This window comes from Apodemus sylvaticus, chromosome 15, assembly GCF_947179515.1.
Source record: "Apodemus sylvaticus chromosome 15, mApoSyl1.1, whole genome shotgun sequence".
NCBI classification, from domain to species: Eukaryota; Metazoa; Chordata; class Mammalia; order Rodentia; family Muridae; genus Apodemus; species Apodemus sylvaticus.
In genome coordinates this window covers 13,375,235-13,402,953 of record NC_067486.1, presented here as the reverse complement: position 1 = coordinate 13,402,953, position 27,719 = coordinate 13,375,235, and the positions used below count along the sequence as shown (strand labels likewise).

The window sequence follows — 27,719 nt, the reverse complement described above, 5'->3', positions numbered from 1 at the left end:
AGTACAAGGCATAGAACAGAACCAATTTAGCACGGACTTAAGGGAAATCACAAGGGATAAAAACACCTAGTTGCTTAAAAAAATGGGAAGTTGGCAAAGTCAAGGTTGAGCTGAAGAGCAGTGTGCACTGAAGGGCTTCTGCCCCTCTGAAGGTTCACTCATGATGGTCTACACGGCAGGAGCTCTGAGCCTCTACAATTTGTTAGAACAATGACTCAATCATCCCTCAATCAAACACTAAACTCCTAAACAATATTTAGAAGAAATTAGACAATGGCTCACCTCAATCAACGTTTCTTACACCTTTCTGAACAAGAAAGCTTCATAATTTATATGCAAAACATTCCTAAAGGAGAACATTAAATAGTGTGCATGCTCTGGAACTTGTGAATAATAATTTAAGCTGAATTAAAAAAAATCATACGGTAACAAATAGTCAGCCTTTTGTAAAAGGATCTGACAGCGTTTTGGAAAAATACTTAGGAGAGTCAAATCAGATGCATGGTTAACCAACCAGTCAACCATGTGACTGTGTAAAGTGTGGCGATGACCACAGGACAGTGTCAAGGCTGGGACGCAGAGCCACCTCATACAGTGCTGAAAGGGCTCTGGGAAGTCTGCTTTATTCTTTCCTTTGCTGCCACTCCCAATGATATCATTCTGTCAGCTAGACCAACCACGACAGCTTTAGGGAACACTGTCACTGCAGAAAGGGAGGTATGTCCTGCAATGGTTATGGGAGGAGGGGGTCAAGGAAGGAGCTTAGCACGGAGGTTTTAGGACTATCGAGAAACAGATCATCTCATAATTTAGGGGGCATCTACCTTGAAGCCTGATGATTTGGTCCATTCCTAGACCACAGCAATGAAGACCTAGAGAGCACAGCAGTCTGTCTGCTAGTTCCGGAGTCAAAGACCACGGATGGCAGTAGAGCTCAGAGGATCTGACATGGCTGTGACAGAAATGAGTGATTTAACACAAGCCTCCCAGGTTTAAACCCTAGGTGTAGACACTAAAGTTAAAGAGAAGAAAACTCACTGTGCAGGATAATGGGTGACAGAGAGAACACAGGTGTGGGATTCAGGCCGACCCTGGCTTCAGTGCCAGCTTTATCCCTTCACTATCCTAAGTGGCCTCTCTAGGATTCACTTTCTTCCATTATAAGCTGGGGACAATGCCACAGAGTTCTTCATCGATGATATGTGCTCATATGCCGCCTTGGTGCGACATACAAGAAAGCCTTGCTGAAAGTGAACACGCCCAATGTCAGAGGGACTGGCCTTTGAAGGCGTGTAGAATGACTGTAGGCCCCGATTCCTTCTCTAGACCCCCTGCTCCTTCTATACACGACAGTCCAGTGCTCCAAGGTGAACTTTCGTAAGATACCTAGACACTGATGTCATGGGCAGATTCTGACCAGTTCACCAAACCATTGTTTCCTGCTCCGCCATCTTAGTTAATCAGTTAAGACTGTACAGAAATGCTGAGGCTTCAGTCGGATCCTGTGGGATGCAACTTTCCAAGGACAGAGACCTGTGCTTCTCAGGCTATCAGAAGAGGGAGAATCTGGGTGAGAGGGCTAAAGTGAGATAAAGGCTCAGATATCCAGCTGGACGTTAGTGAGACCATAAAAGCAGGGTAAGGTTAAGTATGTCGTTCCAGAGTCTACAGCATCTGGTTCTTAACCTGTGGCTCGTGACCACGTTGGGCCTTGCATATCAGATATCCTGCATATCAGATACTTACAATTCATAATATTAAATTACAGTTCTGAAATAGCAACAAAATCATTTTATGGTTGGTTGGGGGTCACCACAACATCAGGAAGGTTGGGAAGGACTGGTCCAGAGTCTCTCAGGCACACATGTGTGTGGTTACTAGAACTACAGATTTGGGATTCACTACGGCTAGTTTGTCGCATCACCAGATGGGCTGCCCCAGGGAAGCGCCATGGGGTAACATGATCAGGGCCAGAATCTTCTGGCAACATGAATCCTGTGCCCTAGTCAATATGGTTTGTTTATTTATTCTCTCTTACAGGCTTGATTCCAATTCCCACCCCCAGCCACACAGCATGACCCCTTTGTAGTAAAGACCCCCTTATCACCCATTTCAGCCCATAACAGAGATTTAAGGTTGGAAGCACAATGTACTGAGGGGCATCTGTGTCACTAAAGAATCACTGGTAGTTCCTCAGCCTAAAGCCTTTTACTCAGAAAGCAACCACCTGTGTTATGCAGCATAACGCTGCATTCTTTCCAAGCTATGGGCCATGCTAGGCTTATCCCAGTCAAGGTATGCAAAGGCGCCAACATTTACGCAGAAGATATAACAAGCATCGTGTGTGTCCCATCTCACCCTTCTGCTGACAGGTCTGAAGTTTAGCTTTCTCTTTATCTTTATTGAATTGATTCAAACCTGAAGTTTGATGATTTTGGGAAACGGTGGGTGAATGGAACCCACGGACTACTGAGTATACTGTAAGGTGCAAGTCGGAAGGATTCTATGAGGCTCTCTCTCCATTGGATAACAACAAACAAATCACACTTCTATTATAGAATACTTTAAATAAGAACAAAAGAGCCTAATATATAAAGGATATACAAATAGATGTAAATAGCACACAGGGCCAATTTGGGGTTTATCTTCATCCGATTTGATTGAGGGTTGTCTGTTGGACAACCAAGCTAGCCCATTCTCCCCAAAGAACTCTTACCTTAACCTTTTGCGTTAGGAGCTTAAAGGGCACACAGGCCTGTGGTAGACAGGCTGTAATGTGTTCATTACAGCAAGTGGTTTTTTCTACGGTAAACAACTATCTTAAAATGGGAGCAACCAGAATGCCAAATGAAAGATCTTAGAAAGATTTTCTGTAAGTACGTGGCCTCCAGTATATTTAGAATGACAGTAATTGTGTGTGTGTTGGGATGTTTTCTTTAATGGCTTCTCCTCCTTATTGGTTGAGACAGGTGCACTAGTGCCGGCCAGCAAGCCCCTGGGATCCACCTGCTTTTGCCCCCACAGTAGGGTTACAGGCATCATGAACTGACTTTTTAAAAAAATATATGAGCTAGGGATCTTAATCCAGGTCTTCTAAACATCCAGCAAGAACTTTACCCACTGATCCATCTCTCCAACCCTAGTTTTTACATAATTGGTCCTGATCTGCCCTCCTGGAAGTTTCTTACTTTATTGAAAGAAAGAAAGAAAAAACAAGTGCGATTCTAGTTATCTATCTCTCTGTCACTGAGATTTTAAGTTGACTGGGTGGTCCCGTTCTTGGGCATTTTGCAGCACTGAGGAATCCGAGTCACCATCTGCCCAACTCACTTGTGGCTGATATAGAAGTATAATGCCAACTGAGAAGCTCTACTAAGAGCTAATTAGAAATCAGAAAGAGCCAACTGTAATTAGTGGGCTTCAGTATAGTCCCTTCCAGTCCCTTTAATGGCTTTTCGTTCCATAGTTTGATATTGTTAACGCTACCTTAATGTAAGTCACACAGGACAAGAGGGTTAAGCTAACCCCAAGCACACTCATTTAATACACACATCAAGAAATTTTAACTTCAATTCAGCAAGAGTGTAATTTTGTTTTTTTTTTTCCTTGTGGAGAATTTTTCTCATTTATATACATTTTATTTTATCTTTTTCTTGAGACAGGTTTCACTGTGTATCCTAGACTGGACTTGAACTCATTACGTAGTACCAGCCTGCCTTGAACTTGAAGCCATTCCCCTGTTTCAGCCTCCCAAGTGCCACAATTACACTTATGAATTACTGTGTACTACTGTGCCTGGTTCTGGGCTTCTTATACAGAGGACTCATTACTGACTGCTGCCTTACAAACATAACTGAAACTGAAACAAGAAATCCAATGAAGCGAAAAACAAATGGGAACTTGAGCTCTTGGTACACATGGTAGTTCTTATAACTAAGAACTAAAATGACTGTTCTTAGTTATAAAGTAGAAAACGTAGTGAGTATCTCTACTCACTACAAGATTGGATAAATTAGAATATCACTGTCAACATGGGATTCAATCTTCAGCATCCTTGTATAGCATGTGGCCCTGGAATCCTGGCACCATTAAGGGCAGAGACAGGGAAATCTCGGGGCATTGCTGGCCACCACTCAAGCTCTAGGTTCAGTAAGAGACTGTCCCCCAGGAACGGCGTGATAGAGCAGAACTCTGATATCTTCCAACACCTCATATCTTCCTTCCTCTGCTTGCCGTGTGCACTATAGGATTTTGGACTCACTCACACATGTGCGACCTCCCTCTGCCAAACCACAAATGTACTTTACAACTAGTAGGCGCAGGGGCACGGGTGACTGACACAGAAGGCTCTCAGCCCTGATTTGCCCTGGGGGAAAGACATTTCTCAAAATGAACATCAGAAGGACAGCTCACTTACCAACTTCGTCTTGAATCTCCTCAGCCACCGCAGGGACATTGTAGAGCAGGGACAGAGACTGGTTCATGCGCTCGTAGATCACACGGAGGTGAGTCATAACCTGTAAAATGGCAACTCCAAGTGAACAAACCCTGCTAACAAAACAGTGACAAATGCCACACCCAACACACACACACACACACACACACACACACACACACACACACACACACACACACACCTGGAACACTGAACTAAAGGGCCTTTTTGCTTTTTGTCTCTTTTATTCTCTCATTTATCAGTATTTACCAGTAGTCTGAATGCTTGTAACAGTCAATCACAAACAAGGACCACATCTGTTACCAGACTCCAAACACTGAAGCTTCCTAAATACCCTATTTCCTATAGAAATAATCTTTGCAAATTTTCTAATACATAGGAATAGTTCAATTTGATTGGATATTTTGTAAGGAAGGCAAATAAAATTTTTAGTTTTATTTAAAATCTTAGATTTTAAATTAAAAAATCTTAGACTTCTGGAGGCAGACCCTGGTTTTCAACCTCTGGGAACAAGAAAGCAGAAAATAATAATGACAAATTTTCATTGAGACTCTAGTAAACCTAAACATTGCAGTTTCAATGGAGTTGGCCCTCACTGGGTATAGTTTAGCTGATTGGATTATATGGCTTTCTGTTAACTGAGTTATCATTTTCTCCATTCTGGAGGCTTTATTTTTACGTATGTATGTATGTATGTATGTATGTATGTATGTATGTATGTATGTATGCATGCATGCATACATGTGTGAATATTTGTGCGTGTTTTGCTAAGCATAAGGATGCACATGCAAATGGGTGTGTATAGAGGCTTGAGGCTGACCCTGAGAATCTTCTACTGCTTTGTACCTTGTTCACTGAGGCAGAGATCATTACTATGACCATGTTAGCTAACCAGCTTGTTACACGGATCCCGTCTAAGCATTCTCGGTGCTAGGATTACTGGTGGGTTACCATATCCAGTGGCATCTAAACTCCGGCCCCACTCTGTCAACTGTGAGCCACTTCCCAGTCCTGGCGGCTAGCTTTAAATGATTAATGACTCCCTGGTGGCTAGCTCTAAAAGATTAATGACTAGCATTAAAAGTTTCTGCTGCTCTCAATACTTCAGAATTTATATTCCGTATGACTGGGGAAACTTAGAAAATGCCAAGGCACACATTACTAAAACACTCTTCCTTTTGTAAAAGACTTGCCTTATTTTTATTTATGTACATATGCGTGTTTGGGTGCGCTTAGATATCTGTGCGGGAACCAGAAGAAGATGGTGTCAGATCCCCTGGACCTGGAGTTTTAAGTGGTGGTGAAATGTGGGGGCTGGGCACCGAATTCAAGTCCTCAGCAAGAATAGCAAGCTCTCTTACAGATATGTCACCTCTCTGCTCCTCACCTATTTGAGACAGCATCTCTCTCAAGTAGCCCAGCTGGCCTTGAACTATCAATCCTTCTGCCTCTCATGTTAAGTCCTATAGAATTGCTGCCATTAGAGTAGCTTTTAGAGTTTCAGACATTAAAGAACTCTTGCCAAGGGGACACAACACCTCCATCATGGGTGCTCCGGAGGGAGGTAAACATCTTCCCATCAATGGAAGAAGCAACAACCGTGGAGTGCAAGCGGCAGAAGGTTCCCACACTCAGAGCTTACCTGGGATCGGATCTGAGCAGCTTTCTTGGGGTCCACCATGCGCACATGCTCAAAATGCTTCAGGGTGTGCTGTCTGTCCTTCTGCTCCGCACGGACGTACTTCTTCAGCATGTTGAACACATGATGAGGCTGTGAGGAAAACCGCAAGAACACGGGTTTCAAGTGTGTGCAAAGCATCCCTTCTTCTACTCGCAGAGTCCAAGGATGCCATGATGCGCCTTCGTGCACCTGCACGGGAGCTTGTGGCGAGTCCTCCCAATTCTTCACAGATGGGTACCCAGACCTTTCCTCCTTTTTATAAACTATGTGCACGCTCAGTATGTCTGACACTGTCCTGAGTCCGCGTGTTCTTTCTAAATAGCTGCTTTTTGCTGTAGAGGGAGAATCAACTTTGGATCTCCCAGCTTTCTGTAAGATTCTATTTTCCCACGGAAGTATTCATGGAGTGTTCATGAGATTACATTACGATGTTTGTGCACAGCCCCAAGACCAGAATTAGTGCTCTGAAAATAATCCCTTCATTAGTAACATGCAGTGGTGTAACAATCAAAATAAGAAAATAACAGACAATTTAACTACTACTCAACTGTTGCTCAAGGAATACCTGATAAGTTCTATGGGACATTATCTTTCCCCAGAACAAAGGCCCTCATTAAACTGTAGTTATTTTACTTTGAAATTTAATTAAGCTCTTTTCAAACAATCAGATGCTAAAACTGCCAGCAACAATTAAGTTTCTTCTTAAGAGCTTCTGTTTTGTGTTTTGCGTTTTCATTCTAACTGGTTCTACTTTAATTTATTCTAGGTTTACACAAAGACATTTTTTTTTTAAAGGATTTAAGTTTCCTTTGTCTCTAGCAGTTCTACTGCTGTTGGTATCCTGCCCTATGATTTCAGAAGGTGATGTACAAGGACATACATTCTTCATGAAGACATGTCAGGAATGGACTTGGAAATGTTTAGACAAATACAGTTAGTAAAAGAATGTGTGTTCGACACCTTGAAAAACAGTTGGATGGTATGGAATTTATTATCAGAAAGTACGTATGTTAAGTATATGTGCATGCACATATACATATGTGAATGAGTGTGTGATATGTATACATTTGTACATTTGAGTATATATTTGGTAAACAGGAGGGTGGGTTACAGTGTTATTATACTCTATATAATATATGGTATCTTATTACTATATATTATTACATATGCATATATTATATATTGTATAATGCCTCAAAGTTATATATAGTGATATATGCATATATATATGTATATATTTCATGGCAATGTGATACATATCATATTACTATGTTTTGGGTACAGCCCCAAAATATGCACTGTGTATTACAGTACATATTTATGTATGTATGTATGTATCTATATCTGTATCTGTATCTGAATCTGTATCTGTATCTATATCTGTATCTGTATCTGTATCTGTATCTGTATCTGTATCTATATCTACCTTTGAAGCATTCTCCTGGCAATTCTAGGTGGAATTTGGTGCCCTTTCTCTGTTCTACTTTGAGGAGCTGTGCAACACTCAGTAGTTGCATTCAGTGTACTGCATTATTTACGCTAGATCCCTCTCTTCAATGTGATAGCTACAGGCCCACTCTCTTCAATGTGACAGCTACAGGCCCAGATTAGGTCTCCCTTCCTGTCTCTCAGGAGCTCCCACCCATGGTGCCCAACCCGGAATTGGTGCTCTGTACTTGAAGAATGCAGGCTGCAGGCCACGTTCCTGTGCCTCAGAATACAAACAAAGCCACACCCCCCAGATAAACTGCTTGTTTCTGCTTGGTTTACTTATTTATTCTAGACGAGATGTCTCAGCACCATCCCAAGGCAGAGCAACACCCTTGCTTTACATACAGGCCTGGGTAGCCTGTTATCACAAGTCCCACTGGCACAGTGACATGCAGCCAGATTATGAAACGGAGGATCTGATTTCATGTTTCAGGAAGATTAAGATAACTGATAAAAACTAAACCTATAAAGCATATATTTAAGGAGAGAGATCTATAGTAACTGAAAAATCATCTTTACAAGTCAGAAATTAAAAGCTGCCTGCTGCTGCCGCCGAGAGCAGTTTTATCTGAAGCACTGCATAACCAGGGCATTATGTAACCGTGACGCTAGCTTCTTGTTATGCTATGTACACTTTCAAGGCTGGAGACAGAAGGGTCACACTGACTGCATTTACCCATGATGCATCTGCCTGATGACTCCTAATGCACTTTAAGTTGTCTATTCCATTTCCATCTCTAGGGTAAGATTATTTTGAAGAAAATGTGCCTTTTTCCGCTTTTATGAGTTCAGAGAAGGAAAAAAAACCTTCAATTTCTAATGTAAGAATTTCTTTCATCATTTTTTTTTTTAATTCATCTGCCCCTACCCCCCCAGGGCTGGCCACCTAAAAACGATTTTCTAAGGCATTTTGTCTTGAAAGAATTGTCACCCAAAAGCAACTGCACCTGATGCTGCAGCCTGGCCTTGTTTTTCTGAATTAAGCCAAAGTATCTTTTAGAGAATGGGGAAGGTCATTTCTTGGAGCTAACACATGTGCTCTTCACGGATTAGCTTCCTGTCTTTCACACCAGGGTAAGTCGCACATATTCATCCCTTTTACTGTGTATTAATGCTAATGCTAATGGGGGGGGAGAGAGAGAGAGAGAGAGAGAGAGAGAGAGAGAGAGAGAGAGAGAGAGAGAGAGAAGGAAGAGGAGGAGGAGGAAGAGGAGGAGGAGGAGGAGGAGGAGGAGGAGGAGGAGGAGGAGGAGGAGGAGGAGGAGGAGGAGGAGGAATTTCAGGATTAAAAAGTTTCCTCAGTTGACTAGTTGAATGTTAATGCTTGGTCCATCAAGGAGGCCTTAAGATGCTCCTGTCGGTGCCTGGTTCTCATCTCCTACTCTTCAGCCCATCTTCTTTCCCCGACTCATCACTGCTTCAACAGTTGCTGGTTCTCTGTGGAAGACACTCCCTGGCGGGCTGAAGGAGCAGCACACTGGCTGAGCTGGCTATCCAGCTGGGTGGGGCCACTTGTTTGGTTGTGTGGTGGAACCTCATCACATCTGCATCCCGACTAGGGCACAGTGAGGGCTTTTCTCTCCATCTCACCAAAATGGCACTGGGAAGGACCCCGTGGGCTGAAGTGATGTAAGGGACACATGGGTCCGTGTGGCATGGGGACTCTGCTCCCGACAGAGCTGCCTGCCTCCATAGGTCTGTACCCTGGCCACTGCGTGAGCCTGTGTTAGAATCTAACATGCTAGATTTCTATCAAGGCGCAGACGGGTTTGACAGCCATGTAACTGGATGGTGAGAAAGTGTGTTCTGGGAATTCTCATCTGAATCCCTCGTTCTTTAAATTCAGAGACAGGTGCCGATCAGTACATAGACTGTGCTGGGCACTATACATACATGCTTACGATGATGATTGATTTATAAATTGGTCAGTGAAACTCCAACACTCCCTAATAAAACAATAACAATATAGTGAAATAAAAGCTATTTAAAACATACGGTTTATAATTAAACCTGTAAATTGGAATCTTCATTTAACAGCGGATGACCATGACCACAAGTAACTAAAATGGTGCGAAAATGAAACCGTGGCTAGGGCAGATAACAGTGCTGAGTTTGTACAGCACACCGACTGCAGTTCTTTACAGTGGTGGAGAAGATCTGGATTTAGATTACTGAATCTCATTTCTGGTCCTAGGTTCTTGGCAGGAGGCTGTACTTTGCTAAAGGTCTGAAGCAGGAAGGAGAAATAGCAAGATAGGAACGTCCCCTGTCAATCTTGTTAGAAGATTACTGGAAAGTGATTCAAGGTATTAGGTACAAGTTGGGCTTTTGTGATATTCATGGGCTTTCCTTCTGCATTCACCCTTATCTTCTTAATAAGTCTGGTGATAATTAAAGAAAGAATGTGTTCACACGGTTTCAAGCTCTTATCTTGCTTAATGCCGCTATTTCTTTGTGTGTTTTGGAAAGATAGTCCTAACTTTCTCTGAAAATCCCCAGAGCCTGATACAGAGCAGCCACACGCCAGGCCTCGAGGGTCCCCCAGCCCTGGACCCGGATGCATCATGAGCCCCGGGGGCGCAGAATGAGCTCTGACCTCATCATCCTGTGAGCCTGGGGACTCCCATGAGCGAAGTCTGGAAACATGATAATTCTGAAGACCTTGAGAGGCCCCCAGCTGCAGAGTTCTGCTTGACTGCTCTGACCTTGCAATTTTAAGGGGTCATGTTTAGAAATTTTAAAAAGATTAATCCCTATATTGGAGAACAAGCAGAGAAACCACCTAAAATGGCGTGTGCCCAGACCTCATAGACGGCAGTGCGTTTAGAAGAAAAACAAGCAATGTTTTCCTGCATTATTATGTTTTCATTTGTTTCAAAGAAAACGGTTCAGCTTTGGCAGATGATTCAAGTGCACTTGCCTCAAAAGGAAAAGAAAAGAAAGCAAAGCAAAGGAAAGCAAAGGAAAGAAAGGAAAGGAGAGGAGAGGAAAGGAAAAGTGAAACTTTTTTTTTTTTATAACTTTCAGCCACAATTCTCCAAGGTGAGCACTAGTTAATTCTAGAGCTATATAATCGATTGCAGAGTAATGAGCAATCCTCACTGTCTAGGGAGCTTCATTTGATTATGCCAGGACAAAGATGAATCTGGTAAACTTGAGTTAAGAAGGAAGAAACATCCATGTAGGAATGGTAGGAGAAAGAATGCCTGGTATCTCTACTGTGTCTATAGAGAGAGCACAAAAGTAAATTGTCTTAAAGTAATTGTTGTTAATGACTGTTAGTCTGATGTTACTCACGTTCAAAACGGAATTTTTCACAGAAAAAGCAAAAATTCAGTGGCTCGTTATAAATATGTTGATAATAAATAATTTAATATTTATTAATATTAACTCCTGAAATTGTCTCTAGTGACACACACACACACACACACACACACACACACACACACACACACACATATGGATGGTTTGGGGTTGGTGTGTGTATTGTATATGTGTTATACGTGTGTTTTGTATGTGTGTGTATGTGTATATGTGTATTTTACTGGCAAATTCTAATTTCAGTTAAGTATTAACACTGCAGTTTGGTTATAGTGGCAGTGGGTGGGATCTAAAACTCATAGTTAAGAATAAAGACACAGGTCTGTCCCATTGGGACCAATTATATCCAGCCCCCTTTATTATCATTGGCTTTGTTTTTGTTAGCACCTTTATGATGTAACTGCATTCTCTCTGCAGCTGATGTGGCCCTTCCAATTTGTACCTCCCCACCTTGGAATCATACTGTCTTTTGAAAAAAGGCATTTAAAAATTAATTTCTGAAAAGATGAGGGATACACGGTAAGGAAATGGATTAGATGACTACAGATGCGAGCACAGAAGATAAGAATTCACTGTACAGTAGAGCACACACATTCTGAGACAGGAACAAGGTATGGCCTATTCCTGCCTCCCCTCATAGTTCCTGGCTCAATGTAGCTGCTAATAAGTGACTGTTAAACAAATCAATAACTTATTGTATTTAAATTGATGAGTGACTCTGAGCCAGGTATAATTTTGTAAATATTTTTGGCCTGTAAACTATTCTTCACATCTTATTCATGCAAGTGAGTATCTCTCAGACAAGAAAACCAGTCTTTCAACATTTGTAGACCACACAGAAATTCCAAACTCACTTGATGTGTCTATCCTTAATTCCCTGGCCCTTTAAGAAGATGTTTGAAGTGATCAATCATCCCAGAAAATACATAACAGAGTCCAAATATATCCAATCTTCTCTTAACAAGACTCATTTTACTAATTCCAAAAGATATCCATCCATTGTCTTTATAACATGTTGATACCAAAGGAAATCATAACCTGTCCCTGTTTCAGATAATATTTAAAAAAAAAAAAAAACCTCTCCTGAAACAAGAAATTGCACGCTAATGGTTTCTAAAATCTTGAACTTTACTTCCCGGGGTGGGGAGGTTGGGGGGTGAGGAGTGGGGGTGGGGGGGGTGGGGGAGGGGTGGTGGTGTGGTGGTGGGGAAGTATCTTTCTCTTGTTTTTATAAAGCCACAGATTTTTGGAGTTTTATATCTCAGATTTCAAAAAGTATTCAGCATGTGCCATAAACCATATGAAACAATTGTGTGGTGTTTTAAAGACACAGTTGAGAGAGCTATACCTCTATCCTCATGATGACTCCTGCTGAGTTTGATTCCCGATTTTGCCATCAACATTTTATACACATTCTCAATGTTACAGGAGAAATCAAAGATATCTCTTCTATTCTAACAGAAATGTTTTCCACATAAATCTTCAATTTTATCATAAAATGTTTTTATTTCCTTTTTCAATAAAAGAACATGCTTTTCAAAAAAAAAAAAGCTCACAGGAAAACGAATACAAACAAAAATAAACCAAGGAAAGAAATCAAAACCAATTTGGGAAACTTACATTGAAATTTTTAGAAAATAATTTTTCCCCGTTAAGTTTAGTAGTTGAGTGAAAACTCTAGAGGCTGATACAAAATGTTTCTATAATCTTTTTCTTTAGAAAACCAAAGGTAGGTCAAACACAAATTTCACTGAATAGAGAAAATGGCGATAGACTGTTCTCATGGCTTCCTTCTGTTTGGTGATTTTTAGTTCAGATGATAATGATGCGTTACATGGAAAGGTTTTGCACAATCTATCTTTTTTTTTTTGCATGGTTCCCTCTGCTAGAAACACACTGCACATGCTCAAAGAGCTTAGAAACGTCATTGCCCATTGGCTCCTCTTTAATTAGGAAGCGGACCTCCCCAACTGGGACAGTCACCAAAGCCTCCAAGTGTTCCACACCACCTCACAGACCCCTTGGAAAGGACGATGTCTTTGTACTCTCTACAGGCCTGTCTCAACCTTCAGTGAATCCTTCTGGTTTTGAATTATGGCCCACCAAAGCTAGAAACATGTTAATTGCTGTTTCAACATGTTGAAAATGTAACCCCGATTTGCAGACTGGGGAGGATGAATTCTTTTGTTAAGTAACTTGTCCCTAGTTACAGATTAAATGGCTGTCTTGGGCATTAAACACAGGTATATATAACACCAGAACCTGCGGAAAACAGGCTGATTGCAGTCCTCTCCCACAAACCTGTGACCTTTGTCAATTACATTAGGTTTAGACTGAGATCTAGCCCTTGCCCTCAGCTCCATGATTCATGCCTTCAACTTAATGTTAGCAGTACAGACACTGGGGACAGAGCTAACCCCCTCCAGCCCCACGGCACTGAAAGGCCAGGTCTGATATGGACTTCTGCATCTTTAAGCCTTGTTTAGTCAAACCAAACAGACCGAAGCTCTCCGGGGATAAACAGGCTTAGTAACACAACCCAGAAGGCAGAGCCCACAGAGTGAGCAGGAATTAGTAAACAAAAAAATACCTTAAAGCAACACAGACTCTGGGAAAGGTTTGGCAAGAGGTCTGATCTTCCAACAAATGCCACCTGTGACATATTCTCGACTTTTTCCAGGGTCTGTTTTAATTTTGCATATTCACATTTGAGATCCTCTGTTCTTTTTTCAAATATTCTCTAATGAATTAACAATTCAACGCTGAATGCACTTAGGGTGCTTTAATTATATTCCATCCTTTCCCAACACCTACACTGTTTTAAAACAACTGCAAGTTCTTATTTTTTTTATTAAAAACAGTTATATAATAAAACTAATGTAAGATTTCTTAGAATCCAGTTATGACTGATGAGTTTTATATTAGAATGCATGTTAAATTTAAACAACTGTACCTCTGGAATGGTTTTAAGAGTGGTGTGTGTGTGTGTGTGTGTGTGTGTATGAAGCCACGCACACATATTCTCAGAAGTTCTTAGTTCTTACTAACTCCCTGCTCTCTGGGGCAAACTCTGGTAAGGATCACTTTTCATTTGTGCTCTATAAAATGCTTTTAAATATCTAAACACTTCATAATAATTTCATAGGAAGTTTTTCACTTTAAAAGCTGATAGAAAAGCAGATATTAGCACAGAAAGGGCCACAGAGCATCCTAGCTCTGAAGTTTGTGGACAGCTGCCCATGAAGATGTGCCCAGAAGGAAGTGCCGGAGGGCGGCTCCTCTCTGGAGGGAAGTTGGGAATGAATACATTTTGAGAAAAAGAGACGCTTCCAAAGCTTTCCAACTTATCCCTTCATTTTCTGTTTGAATTAATTAAAACTAGAACTCATGTGTCCCTGGTCATGTATTTCTCACTGGTCTTGAGGAAGATCTGTCTATGAAGTTTGGCGACCATTCAGAATAAGATTAGACTGTTTTAAAATAGAAAAGAAAAAACCCTTTTACTTTTACCATGTGTTCAAATAGTCAGTGTGCATTTAAGTCACCTTTCTAATAACTTGTTCAGCTTTGTGGTTGTTATAAGCAACATATCAAAAAACATTTTACTTTTGATATTGGACTTGAGATCAGATTATAAGATTCAATGAAAACTCTTCTATCTTTTAAGAGAAATGCACAAAGGCAATCAAGAAGACAAATTTCTAACACCTTTCAAAATACAGAGCTAAGTGCAGTGGCTGAGTCAAATTTTAAATAACACTCGAGGTCGGTAACTTTATGCACAGGAGGAAGTGCCCCAAGACTCAGGCCTGTGGGCTTAGTCTTAAAAATCCAGCCAACAACTCTTGCCTGACAAATGACCCCCACAACTCTCCTCACCAAAGCCTGCTCTCTAAAGAAAGAGTAAGCAAGGACCTTTGTCATCCGCAGAGAGACAAAAGACAGAATTTCACTAAGTACTGTCTGGGTAATGACAGAGACAGCTCACAGAGAATAAAATGCTAATATAGATATCTTATTTTGAGAAGCTCTTTGTTCAGGGAGGAAGTATGGTCCAGAGAAGAGACACTGCAGCAGGCAACTGACTCACGGCTGGCTTTCTCTGTCCACGACTACTGGTGTCACCCTGAGCCAGCCACCCCATCCCCGGAGATCACAGCGATGTCATCAGTACAAAAGAATCAGTGCCCTCTCGCTACCCAGAGAAATGCCAGAAGCCCCTTAACAGGGAAAGGGAGTCAGAGTGGTGAGGAAAATCAGTACAAGTGGGTGGAGTTTGGGTTCCATTACATAAAGTGGACAAATTTCCACTTTTGGCCAAGATCGAGACGACCAAGATTTCAGCCTTCTGCCTAGAGAAGGAATAGATGAACTAAATAAGAGGAACAGTTTCTGCAAGGTAAGGACCATGGACCACAGAGGAAGAGGAGACCCACAAGGTGAGGTCCTATTAATTGTCAGCAACCATGGTCCCCAAGTGTCTCTGTACAAGGTAGGGATCTCAGACAGTGGACTCCAGGAAGTAAGGAGTCTTTAGAGACTCAGTTGGCTAGACTTTACAGGACTTTTACAAGAGAACTGCAGGTTATCTGGCTGACTGTAGCTGAGGACTCTTCCATGCCTGCTGGTATAAGAAACTGAGGCTAGAGGTAACAGGTACCCAGATGTCTAACACAGGACTGCCTGGTTCTTGGCAATCCAATTTGAAACTCAACACTGACAGTAGACTATCAAGAAGGATCCTGATTGAAAATAGTAATAACAAGCAACAAGGAGATTCACCCCACCCAACAGATCTAAAAATAGTGAAATTCGAAAGGGTGAAGCTGCAAATCTAGGTAAGCTACCTAGATTTCAAATAAGTCTGCATATATTTTTAGCTATACAAAAGTACCTAGCATCCAAGAACATAAAGTTTATAGTGTATGATAGCTAATAAAAAATGACCAGACATAAAATTATGTAAGGAAGTATCAGATATAATCTTAGATATGAGATGAAGGGAGGTCCAGAAGAGACTAAGGACAGATGGAATTCCATCATTTTACATTGATAAAACAGGTACTGTGAAAAAGAGAAAAAACCTTTAGCACAGCCAGATCAAACAAAAGACTGTTTGTAGAGGTGGTAAGAATGATCTGTTGAGGACAGCAAACATCATTAAAGCAGTAAAAGAAATTCACCTGGATCAATAATTCTATACCCAGCCAAAATATCTTTTAAAACCAAGAGTAAAGTTGAGGTGTTTTTCAGGCATAAATATATCACTAGCTTATACACATTCTAACCCAAAGATTACAAACTTCATCTTACATGCACTTGAAACCATAAAGGATGTCCACTGGGCAGAAGAAAAATGATACATGGTAAATATGATTTGAGAATATGACTACATTAGGCAAATCCGAGAATACATTAGGCAAAAGGTATGATTGTTTCTTATTATATAAAAAAGAGAAAAAAATGGTGGCTTAAAGAAAAATAAGAATGCAGCATGGAAAACAGTATAAAGGAATTGTCAAAAGAGTTAAGGGAGGGCCAACACTGGTCTGTGACCCCGTGTCTTTAGGAGACAATGTACCTAAATCACATCTACAAATCAAGTACTTATAGCATTTCTCCTAGTTTCCTCCCTGTGGCCTCCAGTCCCCACTGTCTGAACACCACCACTGATGATGCTATGACCCAAAGTGAGATCTCAGTGTCACCTACCCTTGGAGGCACCGCCTGCAGCGCGGTGATGTAATTCTCAAGGGCCAGGCGGCGACGGTCATTGAGCATGGCTTCAACTCTGGCCATGTGCGTTTCCACGAGCTGCTGCCTCTCATTGGCTGCTTCCTGCTCCAGAGATTCCACCTTCTCCTGGAAATGCTGATGTGAAAAATAACACGCAAACATGTTTGTTTCTCAACATGATGATTAGTGCAAAGATAGTCTCTCTGTCTGACCAAGGTCATTTGTAGACCGGGTTTAGTCCTAAATTCCTAATCTCATTTAAATTTTCCATGGAACTGGAAGAGCTGAGAACTCCAGACACTTAAAAGACGCATCACTGCAAGCCATAGGAGAAATATGGGGGTGATTAGTTCTATTTTTAAGTAGTTGGGAACAGGTCTGGAGAGATGGCTGAGTGGTTAAGAGCACTGACTGTTCTTCCAGAGGTCCTGAGTTCAATTTCCAGCAACCACATAGTGGCTCACAACCATCTGCAATGAAGTCTGATGCCCTCTTCTGGTGTGTTTGAAGGCAGCTACAGTGTACTCACATATGTAAAATAAATCTTTTAAAATAAAAGCAGTTGGGAGCAGATGTAAGGGAAGCAACTTATTACTAAGCAAGGAGTGAAAACAAGCCAAATTCATGCAAATGTGAACATGGGTTTCCCACAGATCCTGGCGACCCTTGATGACTGAGTGTGGCACGTCCTGTCTGGTGTGTTACCTGGATAACGGCCTTCTTGTCAGCCTTGGGCAAATTCTTGGCCTGATGCTCTGCCTCTTCCCATTCTCTCATGACCTATAAAGATGACATAAGACAATATGAAAATCCTCCATTCTTCTTTCAAATACAGATTTAACACAGTGGCTCATATTACAGTATGTTTCCTGTTAAAAATGCACCACACACCCATCCCAATGTGAATAATATTTGTCCTATGAGAATATAAATAATTTCTGCCAGCAGTATGGTAAATGCCCACATGTACTGCAGCCTCTCTAAATAAGGTTGGTTCATCTTTTCATTTTCCTTGAGAAATGTCTGAAAGTCATTTTTCTTGATGTGAGTAAACACCGATTACCCATAAAAGGCTGTATGGGCTGGTTTTGTGTGTCAACTTGACACAAGCTGGAGTTACACAGAGAAAGGAGCCTCCCTTGAGGAAATGCTTCCATGAGATCCAGCTGTGGGGCATTTTCTCAATTAGGGATCAAGGGGGGAGGGCCCCTTGTGAGTGGTGCCATCTCTGGGCTGGTAGTCTTGGGTTCTATAAGACAGCAGGCTGAGCAAGCCAGGGGAAGCAAGCCAGTAAGGAACATCCCTCCATGGTCTCTGCATCAGCTCCTGCTTCCTGACTGCTTGAGTTCCAGTCCTGACTTCCTTTACTGATGAACAGCAATATGGAAGTGTAAGCTGAATAAACCCTTTCCTCCCCAACTTGATTCTTGGTCATGATGTTTTGTCCAGGAATAGAAACCCTGACTAAGAGGAAGGCACATGCTATCTGAACGAAGTCTCCTGTCAATGAACTAAGACATTGATTTTAACCTTTTACGACATCAAGTCAACGCATTCTGAGTGGTGTATTTTGGGTATGTGTACGTGCGGACCAGGAATACAATGTCACAAAAAGGACAGGTGACACAGAAGAGAGAGAAGAGCTCTGCTGTTTGAAGTGCTAAGGTCTACTCCTTGTGCAAATGAAGAGTGGACTCTTCCTGTTCAGCAACCTAAGTCACCAGTAGCAAGGATGACTCCGAATCTACCCAGAAATCCCCAGAAAGTATGCATTATAATCTCCTGATTGTGGCAATAGGTAAGACACTAATGGAGCCTGCTGTGTCGTGACTGTTTCCTGTCCTCCAATCTTCTCGCTCACTGATCAGAGTACAGTGTGTATTGCTGTGTGCTGCTGAACAATGCTGGTTAACTGTTCACCACCCGTGGCTGCTCTTTCCTTTTCTACTGTCTGGCCTGTGAAGTGGGTTTCCTTGTAAAGTGAGCCGAATGGAGGAAGATGAGGCAAGACACCGAGTCGATTACAGGGCTGGGACTTTTTATACACCGCCCAAAACTGCAAGGAAGACCAGGCTTACATAGTCACATCTGATTAGCATGTGAGTTGGATTTCTAAATTAATCTCTTGAGAACAAGATACACGGAAAACGTGCAAACTGTTCAAGGGACTTGAGTATTCCTAGTAGCTGGTAAGGGGCAGTGGTGGACAAAGAGATATTGAAGAGATGCTTTGCTTTATAGATGAGACGAGGCTGGGAAGAAAAATGTTTCAATTTCCTCTATGGGAGCGAACATTCCCGGGTGGCGATGTTCTAACTAAGATTCCTCAGGCAAGGCATCTCAAAATTAGTTTGAGATGGAAACCAAATGTCTTAATGGGGTGTGAAAGTCGACTTCCTGCATTATGTACCCTTGCAATCATTTTATCTTAGACGTTGGGAACCTGTATCGCCCTCTTGGAATTACAGATCCATGAAATAATTAAGATTTACCTAGCTAATGCGTTGAAAATACGTATTGCTAGATAAACGAACTTAAACATTGATTTTTCAGAATAATTTAACAACATCTTCTACTCCCACACATCCATGGACCACGCCATCACTTAAGGACCGCTTACAGATATGCTGTGGGCAGAAGATTTACCCCTTAGCCAGTGGCTTTGACTGGGGTACACTGGAGATAGATAATATTACTGGATTAACAAAGTCTGACTGATTTAATTGATGCCCGATTACAGCAGGCCCTGTAAGCAGTAATCTCATTCTACAGACCAGTTTAAGAAAGCTATGAGAGTAACCAACATATGAGGAATTATGACAGGCCAAGGAGCCTACTGGATCAGTGTGCCTCTACAGAGTGGGACATCAATCTACAGGCGAGTTAAGGGTCAGTACCAGTAGCTGTCCCTAAGCTGACACTGATTATATTAAAAAACTCAGCATCAGGCAAATTTTTGTTCTGAAGGACTTCATTCTATATACACACCAAATGACTAGATATGTAGACAAGTGTGATGAATAATCTTGCTTGGCAGCTCAATGGGATTTAGCGTTGCCATGGAAACAAGTCTCTAGACCTGACAGGGGTTAACTGATGTGGGGAGACTCACCCTAAATTTAAGTAGCACTGGGCTGCGGCTGGGGATTCTGAACTGGAGAGAGTGGGCCATGCACTCTGCTGCCTGACTGCAGGTGTCATGTGACCTGCAGCTGCCTGACTGCAGGTGTCATGTGACCTGCTGCCTCTAGCTCCCGCCTCACACCAGGATTACTGTGTCACTCTGGCCTGTACCCTGGAATTCTACACCGAAACAAAACCTCCCTTTCTTAGGTTGCTCTTGTCGGTTGCTTGGCATAACAAGAAGTAACTAATACAGTGACGGAGCGCCATTTAGGTTATTTTTGTGTGTGTGCTTGCTTGCATCTGACACATGCTGGTCACACTGTGACCAAGATCTCCAGATGGCTACGTCATTAACATCCATACAAATGCCATCTTCCCTAACCCTCTGTACCTGCAGCAGAAATGGATGAGGCCCATTATTTTGTATGCTAACCCAGAAATTGAATTGAAAGCTACAGTAAGAATCAAGTTGGAGAGCTCCGGATTTGAACACTTGGAGTCGTCTGAATCTGAACTTCAGGCCTCCTCTGCTTTTCACTGCGTGCAGAGAGGGATCAATTCCATGAGGATTTCTGGCTCTTTCAGAGGCCTGGCTATGTCATGCAGAGAAAATGACGATTACTAAACAGAGATCTAAGAGACACACAAGTTCAAAGCCAAAAAGTCCCCGGCATTGAGCAGCACAGACTATGGAGATAAATGGCATCCAAACCCGTAATGCTGGAATCTACCAGGAGCATTCTCTGCTCTGGGAATGACTACAGCTAAGTCGGCTCTGATCTGGGATGTGAAGATGGAGAAAGTCTCCTGGAAATCTATGAACTAAGTCCCGGATCAAGTAGATGTGCCCCAGGATTCTCAGTCCCACAACAGACTGTGCCAGGAGCCAACACAGTACCTGAAACCAGTTTTCTTAATTACATAAAAATACCTCAGATACGGTAAAAAAAAATATTTAAAAAAAGTTCACGTGGATTTAAGAATGAAATACAAGGTTGGCATGCCTCGTATAATTTTTTATGGGCTAAAAGAAATTAGAGTGTACTAGAAACATATAATTATAGATATAAAATCATCAATACATAAACTATTATATAAATCTTTAGCATCAAATAAAAGATTAGAGTAGCCACTTGCTCCGAGTCAAGCCAGATGTGCAGCAGAGGACTGTGTGAGATAGTGGGTGGGAAGAAGAGAAGGACATTTCTAAAATAAGCCAATGTCAAGAGCAAAAGGAGCCTGGGGGAGGGGAGGAGAGGAGGAGGGGAGGAGGGGAAGAGGGAGGAAGGAAGAGGGGAGAAGGGGAAGAAGGAGGAAGGAGGAGGGGAGGAGGAGAGGATGGAAAGAGGGAGGAGGGAGGAGGGGAAGAGGGAGGAGGGAGAAGGGAGGAGGGGAGGAGGGGAAGAGGGGAAGAGGGAGGAGGGAGAAGGGAGGAGGGGAAGAGGGGAAGAGGGAGGAGGGAAGAGGGAGGAGGGAGGAGGGAGGAGGGAGGAGAGGAGTGGCTTCCAGCTGCAGAAGGCCAGGCCTGCAGGAGGCTGAGGCAACCCTGGGGTCAGAGTGCCTTGGCAGGCACTGGAAACGGGAGCACTCAGTGTTTGTTATATTTCCTGTGGCCTTCTGTGCAATTATGTACCCAGGGCTGTTATTATTTTTTTTTAATGGTCACAGGGAAGCCTCTGAAAGGATCAGAAATTTTGAGTTTAAAAAAGAGGGAACTGTCGTAAATCCCAATGAGTCCTTCCACACCTTCCTAATGACTTTTCTAATGAAGAAAAAAAATGTGAGGAGTTCTAGTTTTCAGGGGGATTGATTTTAGTGGCCCGTTTCATTCAGTTGGCTTTCTAGTTCAATGTGCTTTTAGGTTTTCCTCACGGGCAACTAGTGAAATGTGAATTATAGTTCATGGCCAGGATGCTGTGGTCCAGGGTGGTTGTAAATCCTTTTCTCTCAGCATTACAACCGCAAGAGTAGGGTCAAGCACTAAAGCTAGACATCTTTAAGAGATAGCAACCTTGTCCTGCTTTTTGAGATACGTCATTAGTTCTGTTTACAATAAGGGTTTTCTTGTTCAGGACTCCAACAGCTGAGGAGATGACCTCTATGGAGAAGACTTCACAATTCCCAGGGACACAGGGCCAGGGCCAATCTCAAGCAGAGGACTGACAGGAGGATGTACCTCGTACCGATGTGAGGTAAACCAGCTTAGGAGTGACTATCTTGGTTGGATCAGCTGGGTGGTTCTAAGGCAGAGGGAATTTTCACAAAGCAATAGTATCTGCTGCAGGGTGACTGGAGCCTGGGACACAGAGGCTGATAAAGAAGTTAGTTGGGATTTGGCCCAAGGGATAAGGCATAGCTTAAACATGTAGGTGTTCTTCCTCTAGTACCCTACACTTCTTGGGAAACAGCGTATCTCATGGGGCTGGAACTCTAAGCAGACTAGAAAGGACGGGCAGTTAAGTCCCAGGGATCTGCCTGTCATCCAACACTGGATTTACAAACAGAGGCCACCAGGTCTGGCTTCTTGAATGTGTGTTCCGGGAATCAAATTCAGATTCGTGCTTAATGGGTAATAGTAAATAGTTTACTGATTGAACTACTGATTGAACTACTCCTATTCTTTCAAAGCATATTTAAAGTATACAGCCTGCTATGGGACATACACATACACACAAAATAAAGTTTACAACAATGTATCACTTAACAACTCTTGCCTCACCATCTTCAGAGTACCTTTCTTTAACAGAGAGACAGGATTGAATCCGTGCTTCCAAATCCTCTCATACTTGTCTTTACTTGATGTGACCGTGCACAGGGATAGATGTGGGGGAATCCCACCATCTGGGGCCTTGTAGCAAACATTTAAATTAAACTTTATGTCTACCCAGCTGAGGCAGAGGGGAGCGCAGATTTCCCTATATAACAAAACAACAGACGGCGGAAGGAAGGATCCTCTGTACCTGGGACATTCTCTCGCGGTGTTTGGCTTCCAGCCTCTCTTTGGCTTTCTGGAAATGGGCATGCTCATTCTCGTCCCCAGGAGTCTCCAGGTACTTGTCAACGGCGTCAGGGGTGCTGGCTGCTGTCGTGGGAACTAGAAAGGAGAGGGAAGGCAAATTGAGAAGAGAAACAGAATGCCCAATCTGTGTGAGAGCCAGTCATTTCCCAGGACAGAGAATCGTGTAAAGGAACAGTGCACAGTAGGTGCCAATGCAGCCTAAAGAAGCACCCAGAGACATTTCACCATGGCAGAAGCATGTTTCATCTCTGTAGTGCGTAGCAAAAGAGCACATTGAAAAACTATAACATTAAAAAAATGTCTTGCCCAGACAGGCATTCCTGCAGCAGTCACTGTAGGAGTATGTCTGTGTTTCATCAAATCTTCACTCTCTGCCTGGCCATTTTGCAATCTGGGAAGTAGCTAAGGGTATCTATCACCAGCCTCCTACACTATAAGTCCTGCAGACACCAATGGAATCTGAAAAGAAGGCTGTTGTGAAATCAAGGCATCTCAGCGAAGTGGGAATTCTGCATGTTGTGTTTTAGACAGCTTAATGACAAAGCTACCTTTCATGAGCTAGAACACCATGGGTAGACATAGAAACACCAACAAGTGCAGTTTAGAAACCACAAGAGGACATTCAGCCTTTGCATATTTGGCAATAATCTATAATTCATCACACTGTCAGTCAAACAGACAGTGATTTCTAGTTTGAATTCCATACCACCAGGCAGGATCCGAGTTGTCGTTACGTAGTGTGACGTTATGTGGCAACAAGAATGCTCTTAAAACCAAAGACTGAACCATAAAACCAAAGTATTCTAACCCACAAATGAGTAGCGATTAGGAAGAATCGAAAGTATTTAAAAGCGACAAGATAGAGGAAAGAGAGTTTTAAAAAGGAATATGGTTTCCCCCTAAACAGGAAATGACATCATCATCCTCAAGTGAACTTAAACGCTTACTCAAAAATATCAACCACTGTTTAAAATACTCTTTTCAGACTTCTCACCAAATTCTTGGAATCAGAGACTTAGGATACAATATCCTCAATGGCAACTTCGCAGCTAAGTCGGCTGAAGCTAGTACCTTGTCTATGTATTTAAGAAAATGACTGGCGCTAGAATCAAAGGTCTGACCATGTTAACAGAAACCAGAATACATTTCAATAAACATGAGAGACATGCATTCGGATTTCTTTCCTTCTTCAGGTCACCAGTTAATCATTACTTTTCAAAAAATAATAGTGGGTGTTTTCAGGTGTGACACTTGCAGAAGTGGGGAGGCAAAGGTTATTCCTGAAACCTCAGAGAACTTGTCCTCATCTAGCTGATAAAAAAAGGGAATACTTGCTCAGTGGGGAGAAGGAAGGAAGGTCCACTCAGGACTCTGAAATTAGGTCCAGCTAGGTGTGAACCTCAGACAACGTTTTCACACCAGCTGGTGCCCAGGGGAAGAGACCCGAGCACTCTGCATTGCAGGATTTTTATTTATTGGTAAGATGTCTTGCATCTTACAATAAGGGGTCAGTCACAAAGGTCATTCCATGCATGCTGGTGCCTTTATTGCTTCCCATATTGTCGCACAGAAATCTTTTATGCTAGCTTTGGGGAAAAAAATCACATACATTTACTTCTAATGCATTGAAAATAAATGAGAACACAGGACTATGCAATGTCATGTACAGGAAAAGCAACACATTTTCCGGAAAACACACAGACAGACAAACAACAAATGAACAAAGAAAACCCAGAAAAATTCAACTTATGTATAGTCCTCATAGAACATGGAAATAAATAAAATATCTGGTTTCTTATCCTGAATGACTGAAAAATGATCTGCAATTTTAAACACCATTTGTAACAGAAAAGATACCAAAGACAAATATATTTGCTTTGTATGACCTCAAGCAAATCAATATGCATGTGTTTCCTAACCACCTTATCAAAGATTGTTTCCCATGGGCGTAACCATTTTCCCCTCTTACTGGCAGAGTGAAAGTGAGACGCTACAGTAAATACTAATAAATAAAATAGCAACAGGCTGAGGTAACCAGGCAAACAGCACTTTATATTTCATTCGGTGGGAATGTACCAATGTAGATAGCAGCTGCTGTAAGTTCTATCAGAAATCAACACATGACCACTTACTTTGCTTCATCAAGGTATATTTCTATGCTGGTTAATTTTATGTGCTAATTTGAATGTGCTACAGAATACCAGAGTCAATCTTCATTTTGTTGTATGCGTGCAAGGGTGTTTCTATATAAGATTAGCGAGTGGATCTGAGGGCTAAGATCCCTTCAGGTGCTTTTGCAAGAGCCTGAACATGACAAAAATACAAAAGAAGGAGGTATTTGTGCTTTTGGATTCTTGTTTAAGACACTGGTCTTTGCCCATGGACTGGGAACATACTGATTTCCATGGCTTTGGAGTCAATCATGTATTTACCAGTATCCACAAACACCACAGAAGTAAATTCCTCAGAGTAGGATTCTTTATTTAAATGTATATGCACGTATATGTGTGTGCAAGTGTACACACACACACACACACACACACACACACACACGTCCCGAGTTGGGACACTAAAGTGACATTAGTCTTTCATTGTCATTGTGTTCTCTGACAAGAAAGGACCTCAAAGGAAGGACCATGCAGAGAACTCAGATTCTCTTTCCCTAAGTCCCTACATCTGAAAGCCATTGTGTTCCCAGGGTCAGCTACTGTACTGTGACAAAGTCCATTGCAGGTGACAGGCCGTGGCTTTTCCATGTCCCACGGGTATTCCTGAGGAAAGGAGTGGTCCCAATGATACCAGTTTCCATATATCCCAGAGCACAAGCAACAGGAGCTGAATCCATGTCACCTCAAATGGTTGGGAAGTTTATTTGTTGCTTCAATATTTAATTATTTCTTTTACATATACAGGGTCTTGCCTAAGTTCAGGCTTGCCTCATACTGGCCATCCTCCTGCCTTTGCCTTTGCTTCCAGAGCGTCCTTGCCATATCAGATTAGGTTTTTGTTTTGTTTAAAAAAGAAAAGAAAACCCACACGCCATTACAAATCACATAAATTGTTCAGAAATCTTTTGAGTTTTCTTAGAAGCTATGATATGGATTCAGATTTCCAATGTGGCCAAATAACTCATCTCTCTTTAATACCATTTACTGTGTTGGGAATAAGTATTTTTATTCAATATGGTGGAAGAAAACAATCTCTTTCACTGTGTAGAGAATAATAAACTTAGTATCCTAAAATAACCAGAATATGAATTCAGGATCAGGTGGGTCATAAGAGGGCTACACTAGTTTTTGAGCAATAAAGAGTTAATTTATCTACACATCCAGGCCACTGAACAGGCACTTGGTTATTTTAAGTTTCTAATGAACATGACTTAGCCAGAAATACAGTTTGTTATGAATATGTAGGACTGTTTCCTACTGAACAAGTTGTTTGGCCCTGAACCCTGTCTGGTAAAGAAGAAGGTGATATGACAGGGGTCAGAGGCACACAGTTGGCATACTCATGGGGGTCTCACCTGAGGTGGCGTGCCTACTTCTGCCTTCTGTAAGCAAGCCGGGGAGGGGGGCACAGCCATCCTTCTCCAGAGGACCAGCTGTCAGCCTCAGGAGCCAAACACAGCTCAGGATCAGTGCTACCACTACCCAGCCCCTAGGCACAGACCTCTAACGTTTAAGTGACCCTCCTACTTAAAAAACAACAGAAAACAAAACCAAAACAAGAGAAAAGCATTGCAACTTCAGAGCATGTTACTTACTATCTTGGGGTGAACTTCCTACTTCCAAATATTTCAGGGTGCCCTGCATGCTTAACGGTATGTATATATGTATATATGTACGTATATAAGACACACACACACACACACACACACACACACACACACACAGTATATGTATGTATGATCTATCTGTCTATCTATCTATCTATCTATCTATCTATCTGTCTGTCTGTCTGTCTGTCTGTCTGTCTGTCTGTCTATCTATCTATCTATCTGTTAGCAAGCATGGTATCTATCTATCTATCTATCTATCTATCTATCTATCTATCTATCTGTCTATCTATCTATCGATCTGTTAGCAAGCATGGCGTCATACTTTGGATCTCGAATGGCCCAGACTGGTGCCCCAGTTGATCTATTGGGAGATGGTATAATCTTTAGGATGTGGGGGCTGGAGAGAAGACATAGGCCACTCAGGAAATGACAATGGTCTTATTTGTACCCTCTCACCAAGTCAGCTCCTTCTTGCACTACTATAAGATGAGTGGCTATGTTCTATTACCTCCTTCTCGCCATTATGGTCCAGAAACAAGGAAATTGGACCATTGATTAAAACTGAAAAATGAGTCAGAATAAACCTTTCTTCCATCAGGTTGTCTTTTTCTGGTATTTTATAAGTAATAGGAAGCTATCCTAACTGGGAAGCCAGTGGTATCTGACAAGCGTAGGTGTTAGCTGCAGTACCATGAATGTGTGTTTGCTCTTTCATTTCTCGTTTACTCCCCTTTCCAGGAGTGTCTTAGCTTCTATCACATGCAAATCCTGTGGGCTAAAAAACAGTAACCAAAACAAACACATGGTGGGATCATGTCCTAGTGAAAGAAGCAACCAGTACACACACACACACACACACACACCAGATTCTTAATATTCTTAATACTATATAATTATTTGTATTATGGAGGGTACAAAAGGAAAACTGGGTTAAAGGGGAGTGAGAGAAAAGGGTGTGATCATCAAGGAGACTACACCCACCAAGCAGGTGTCCAGGTAATGTCATCATCGTGAAGGTGACATTCTGAGACTTCATGGGTCACTGCTGAAGAACAGGACAAGAAGGTGCAGAATCTAACACTGAAGTCTTAAGAAGGAAGAATGTTGAATA

At 42.0% G+C, this 27,719-nt stretch overlaps 1 protein-coding gene across 6 annotated transcripts in view; it reads right to left on the bottom strand.

Moving 5' to 3' along the window:
- App (amyloid beta precursor protein) overlaps positions 1-27,719 on the bottom strand; it is a 227,419-nt gene that overhangs the window by 51,211 nt on the left and 148,489 nt on the right. For all 6 annotated transcript variants that reach the window (XM_052158106.1, XM_052158111.1, XM_052158108.1 and 3 more), the window contains 5 exons: positions 22,772-22,905; positions 17,391-17,465; positions 16,662-16,820; positions 6,099-6,227; positions 4,418-4,517 (listed from right to left, as the gene is read on the bottom strand). In XM_052158106.1, the coding sequence (XP_052014066.1) occupies positions 4,418-4,517; positions 6,099-6,227; positions 16,662-16,820; positions 17,391-17,465; positions 22,772-22,905 (597 nt within the window). The remainder of the gene's footprint in view (positions 1-4,417; positions 4,518-6,098; positions 6,228-16,661; positions 16,821-17,390; positions 17,466-22,771; positions 22,906-27,719) is intronic.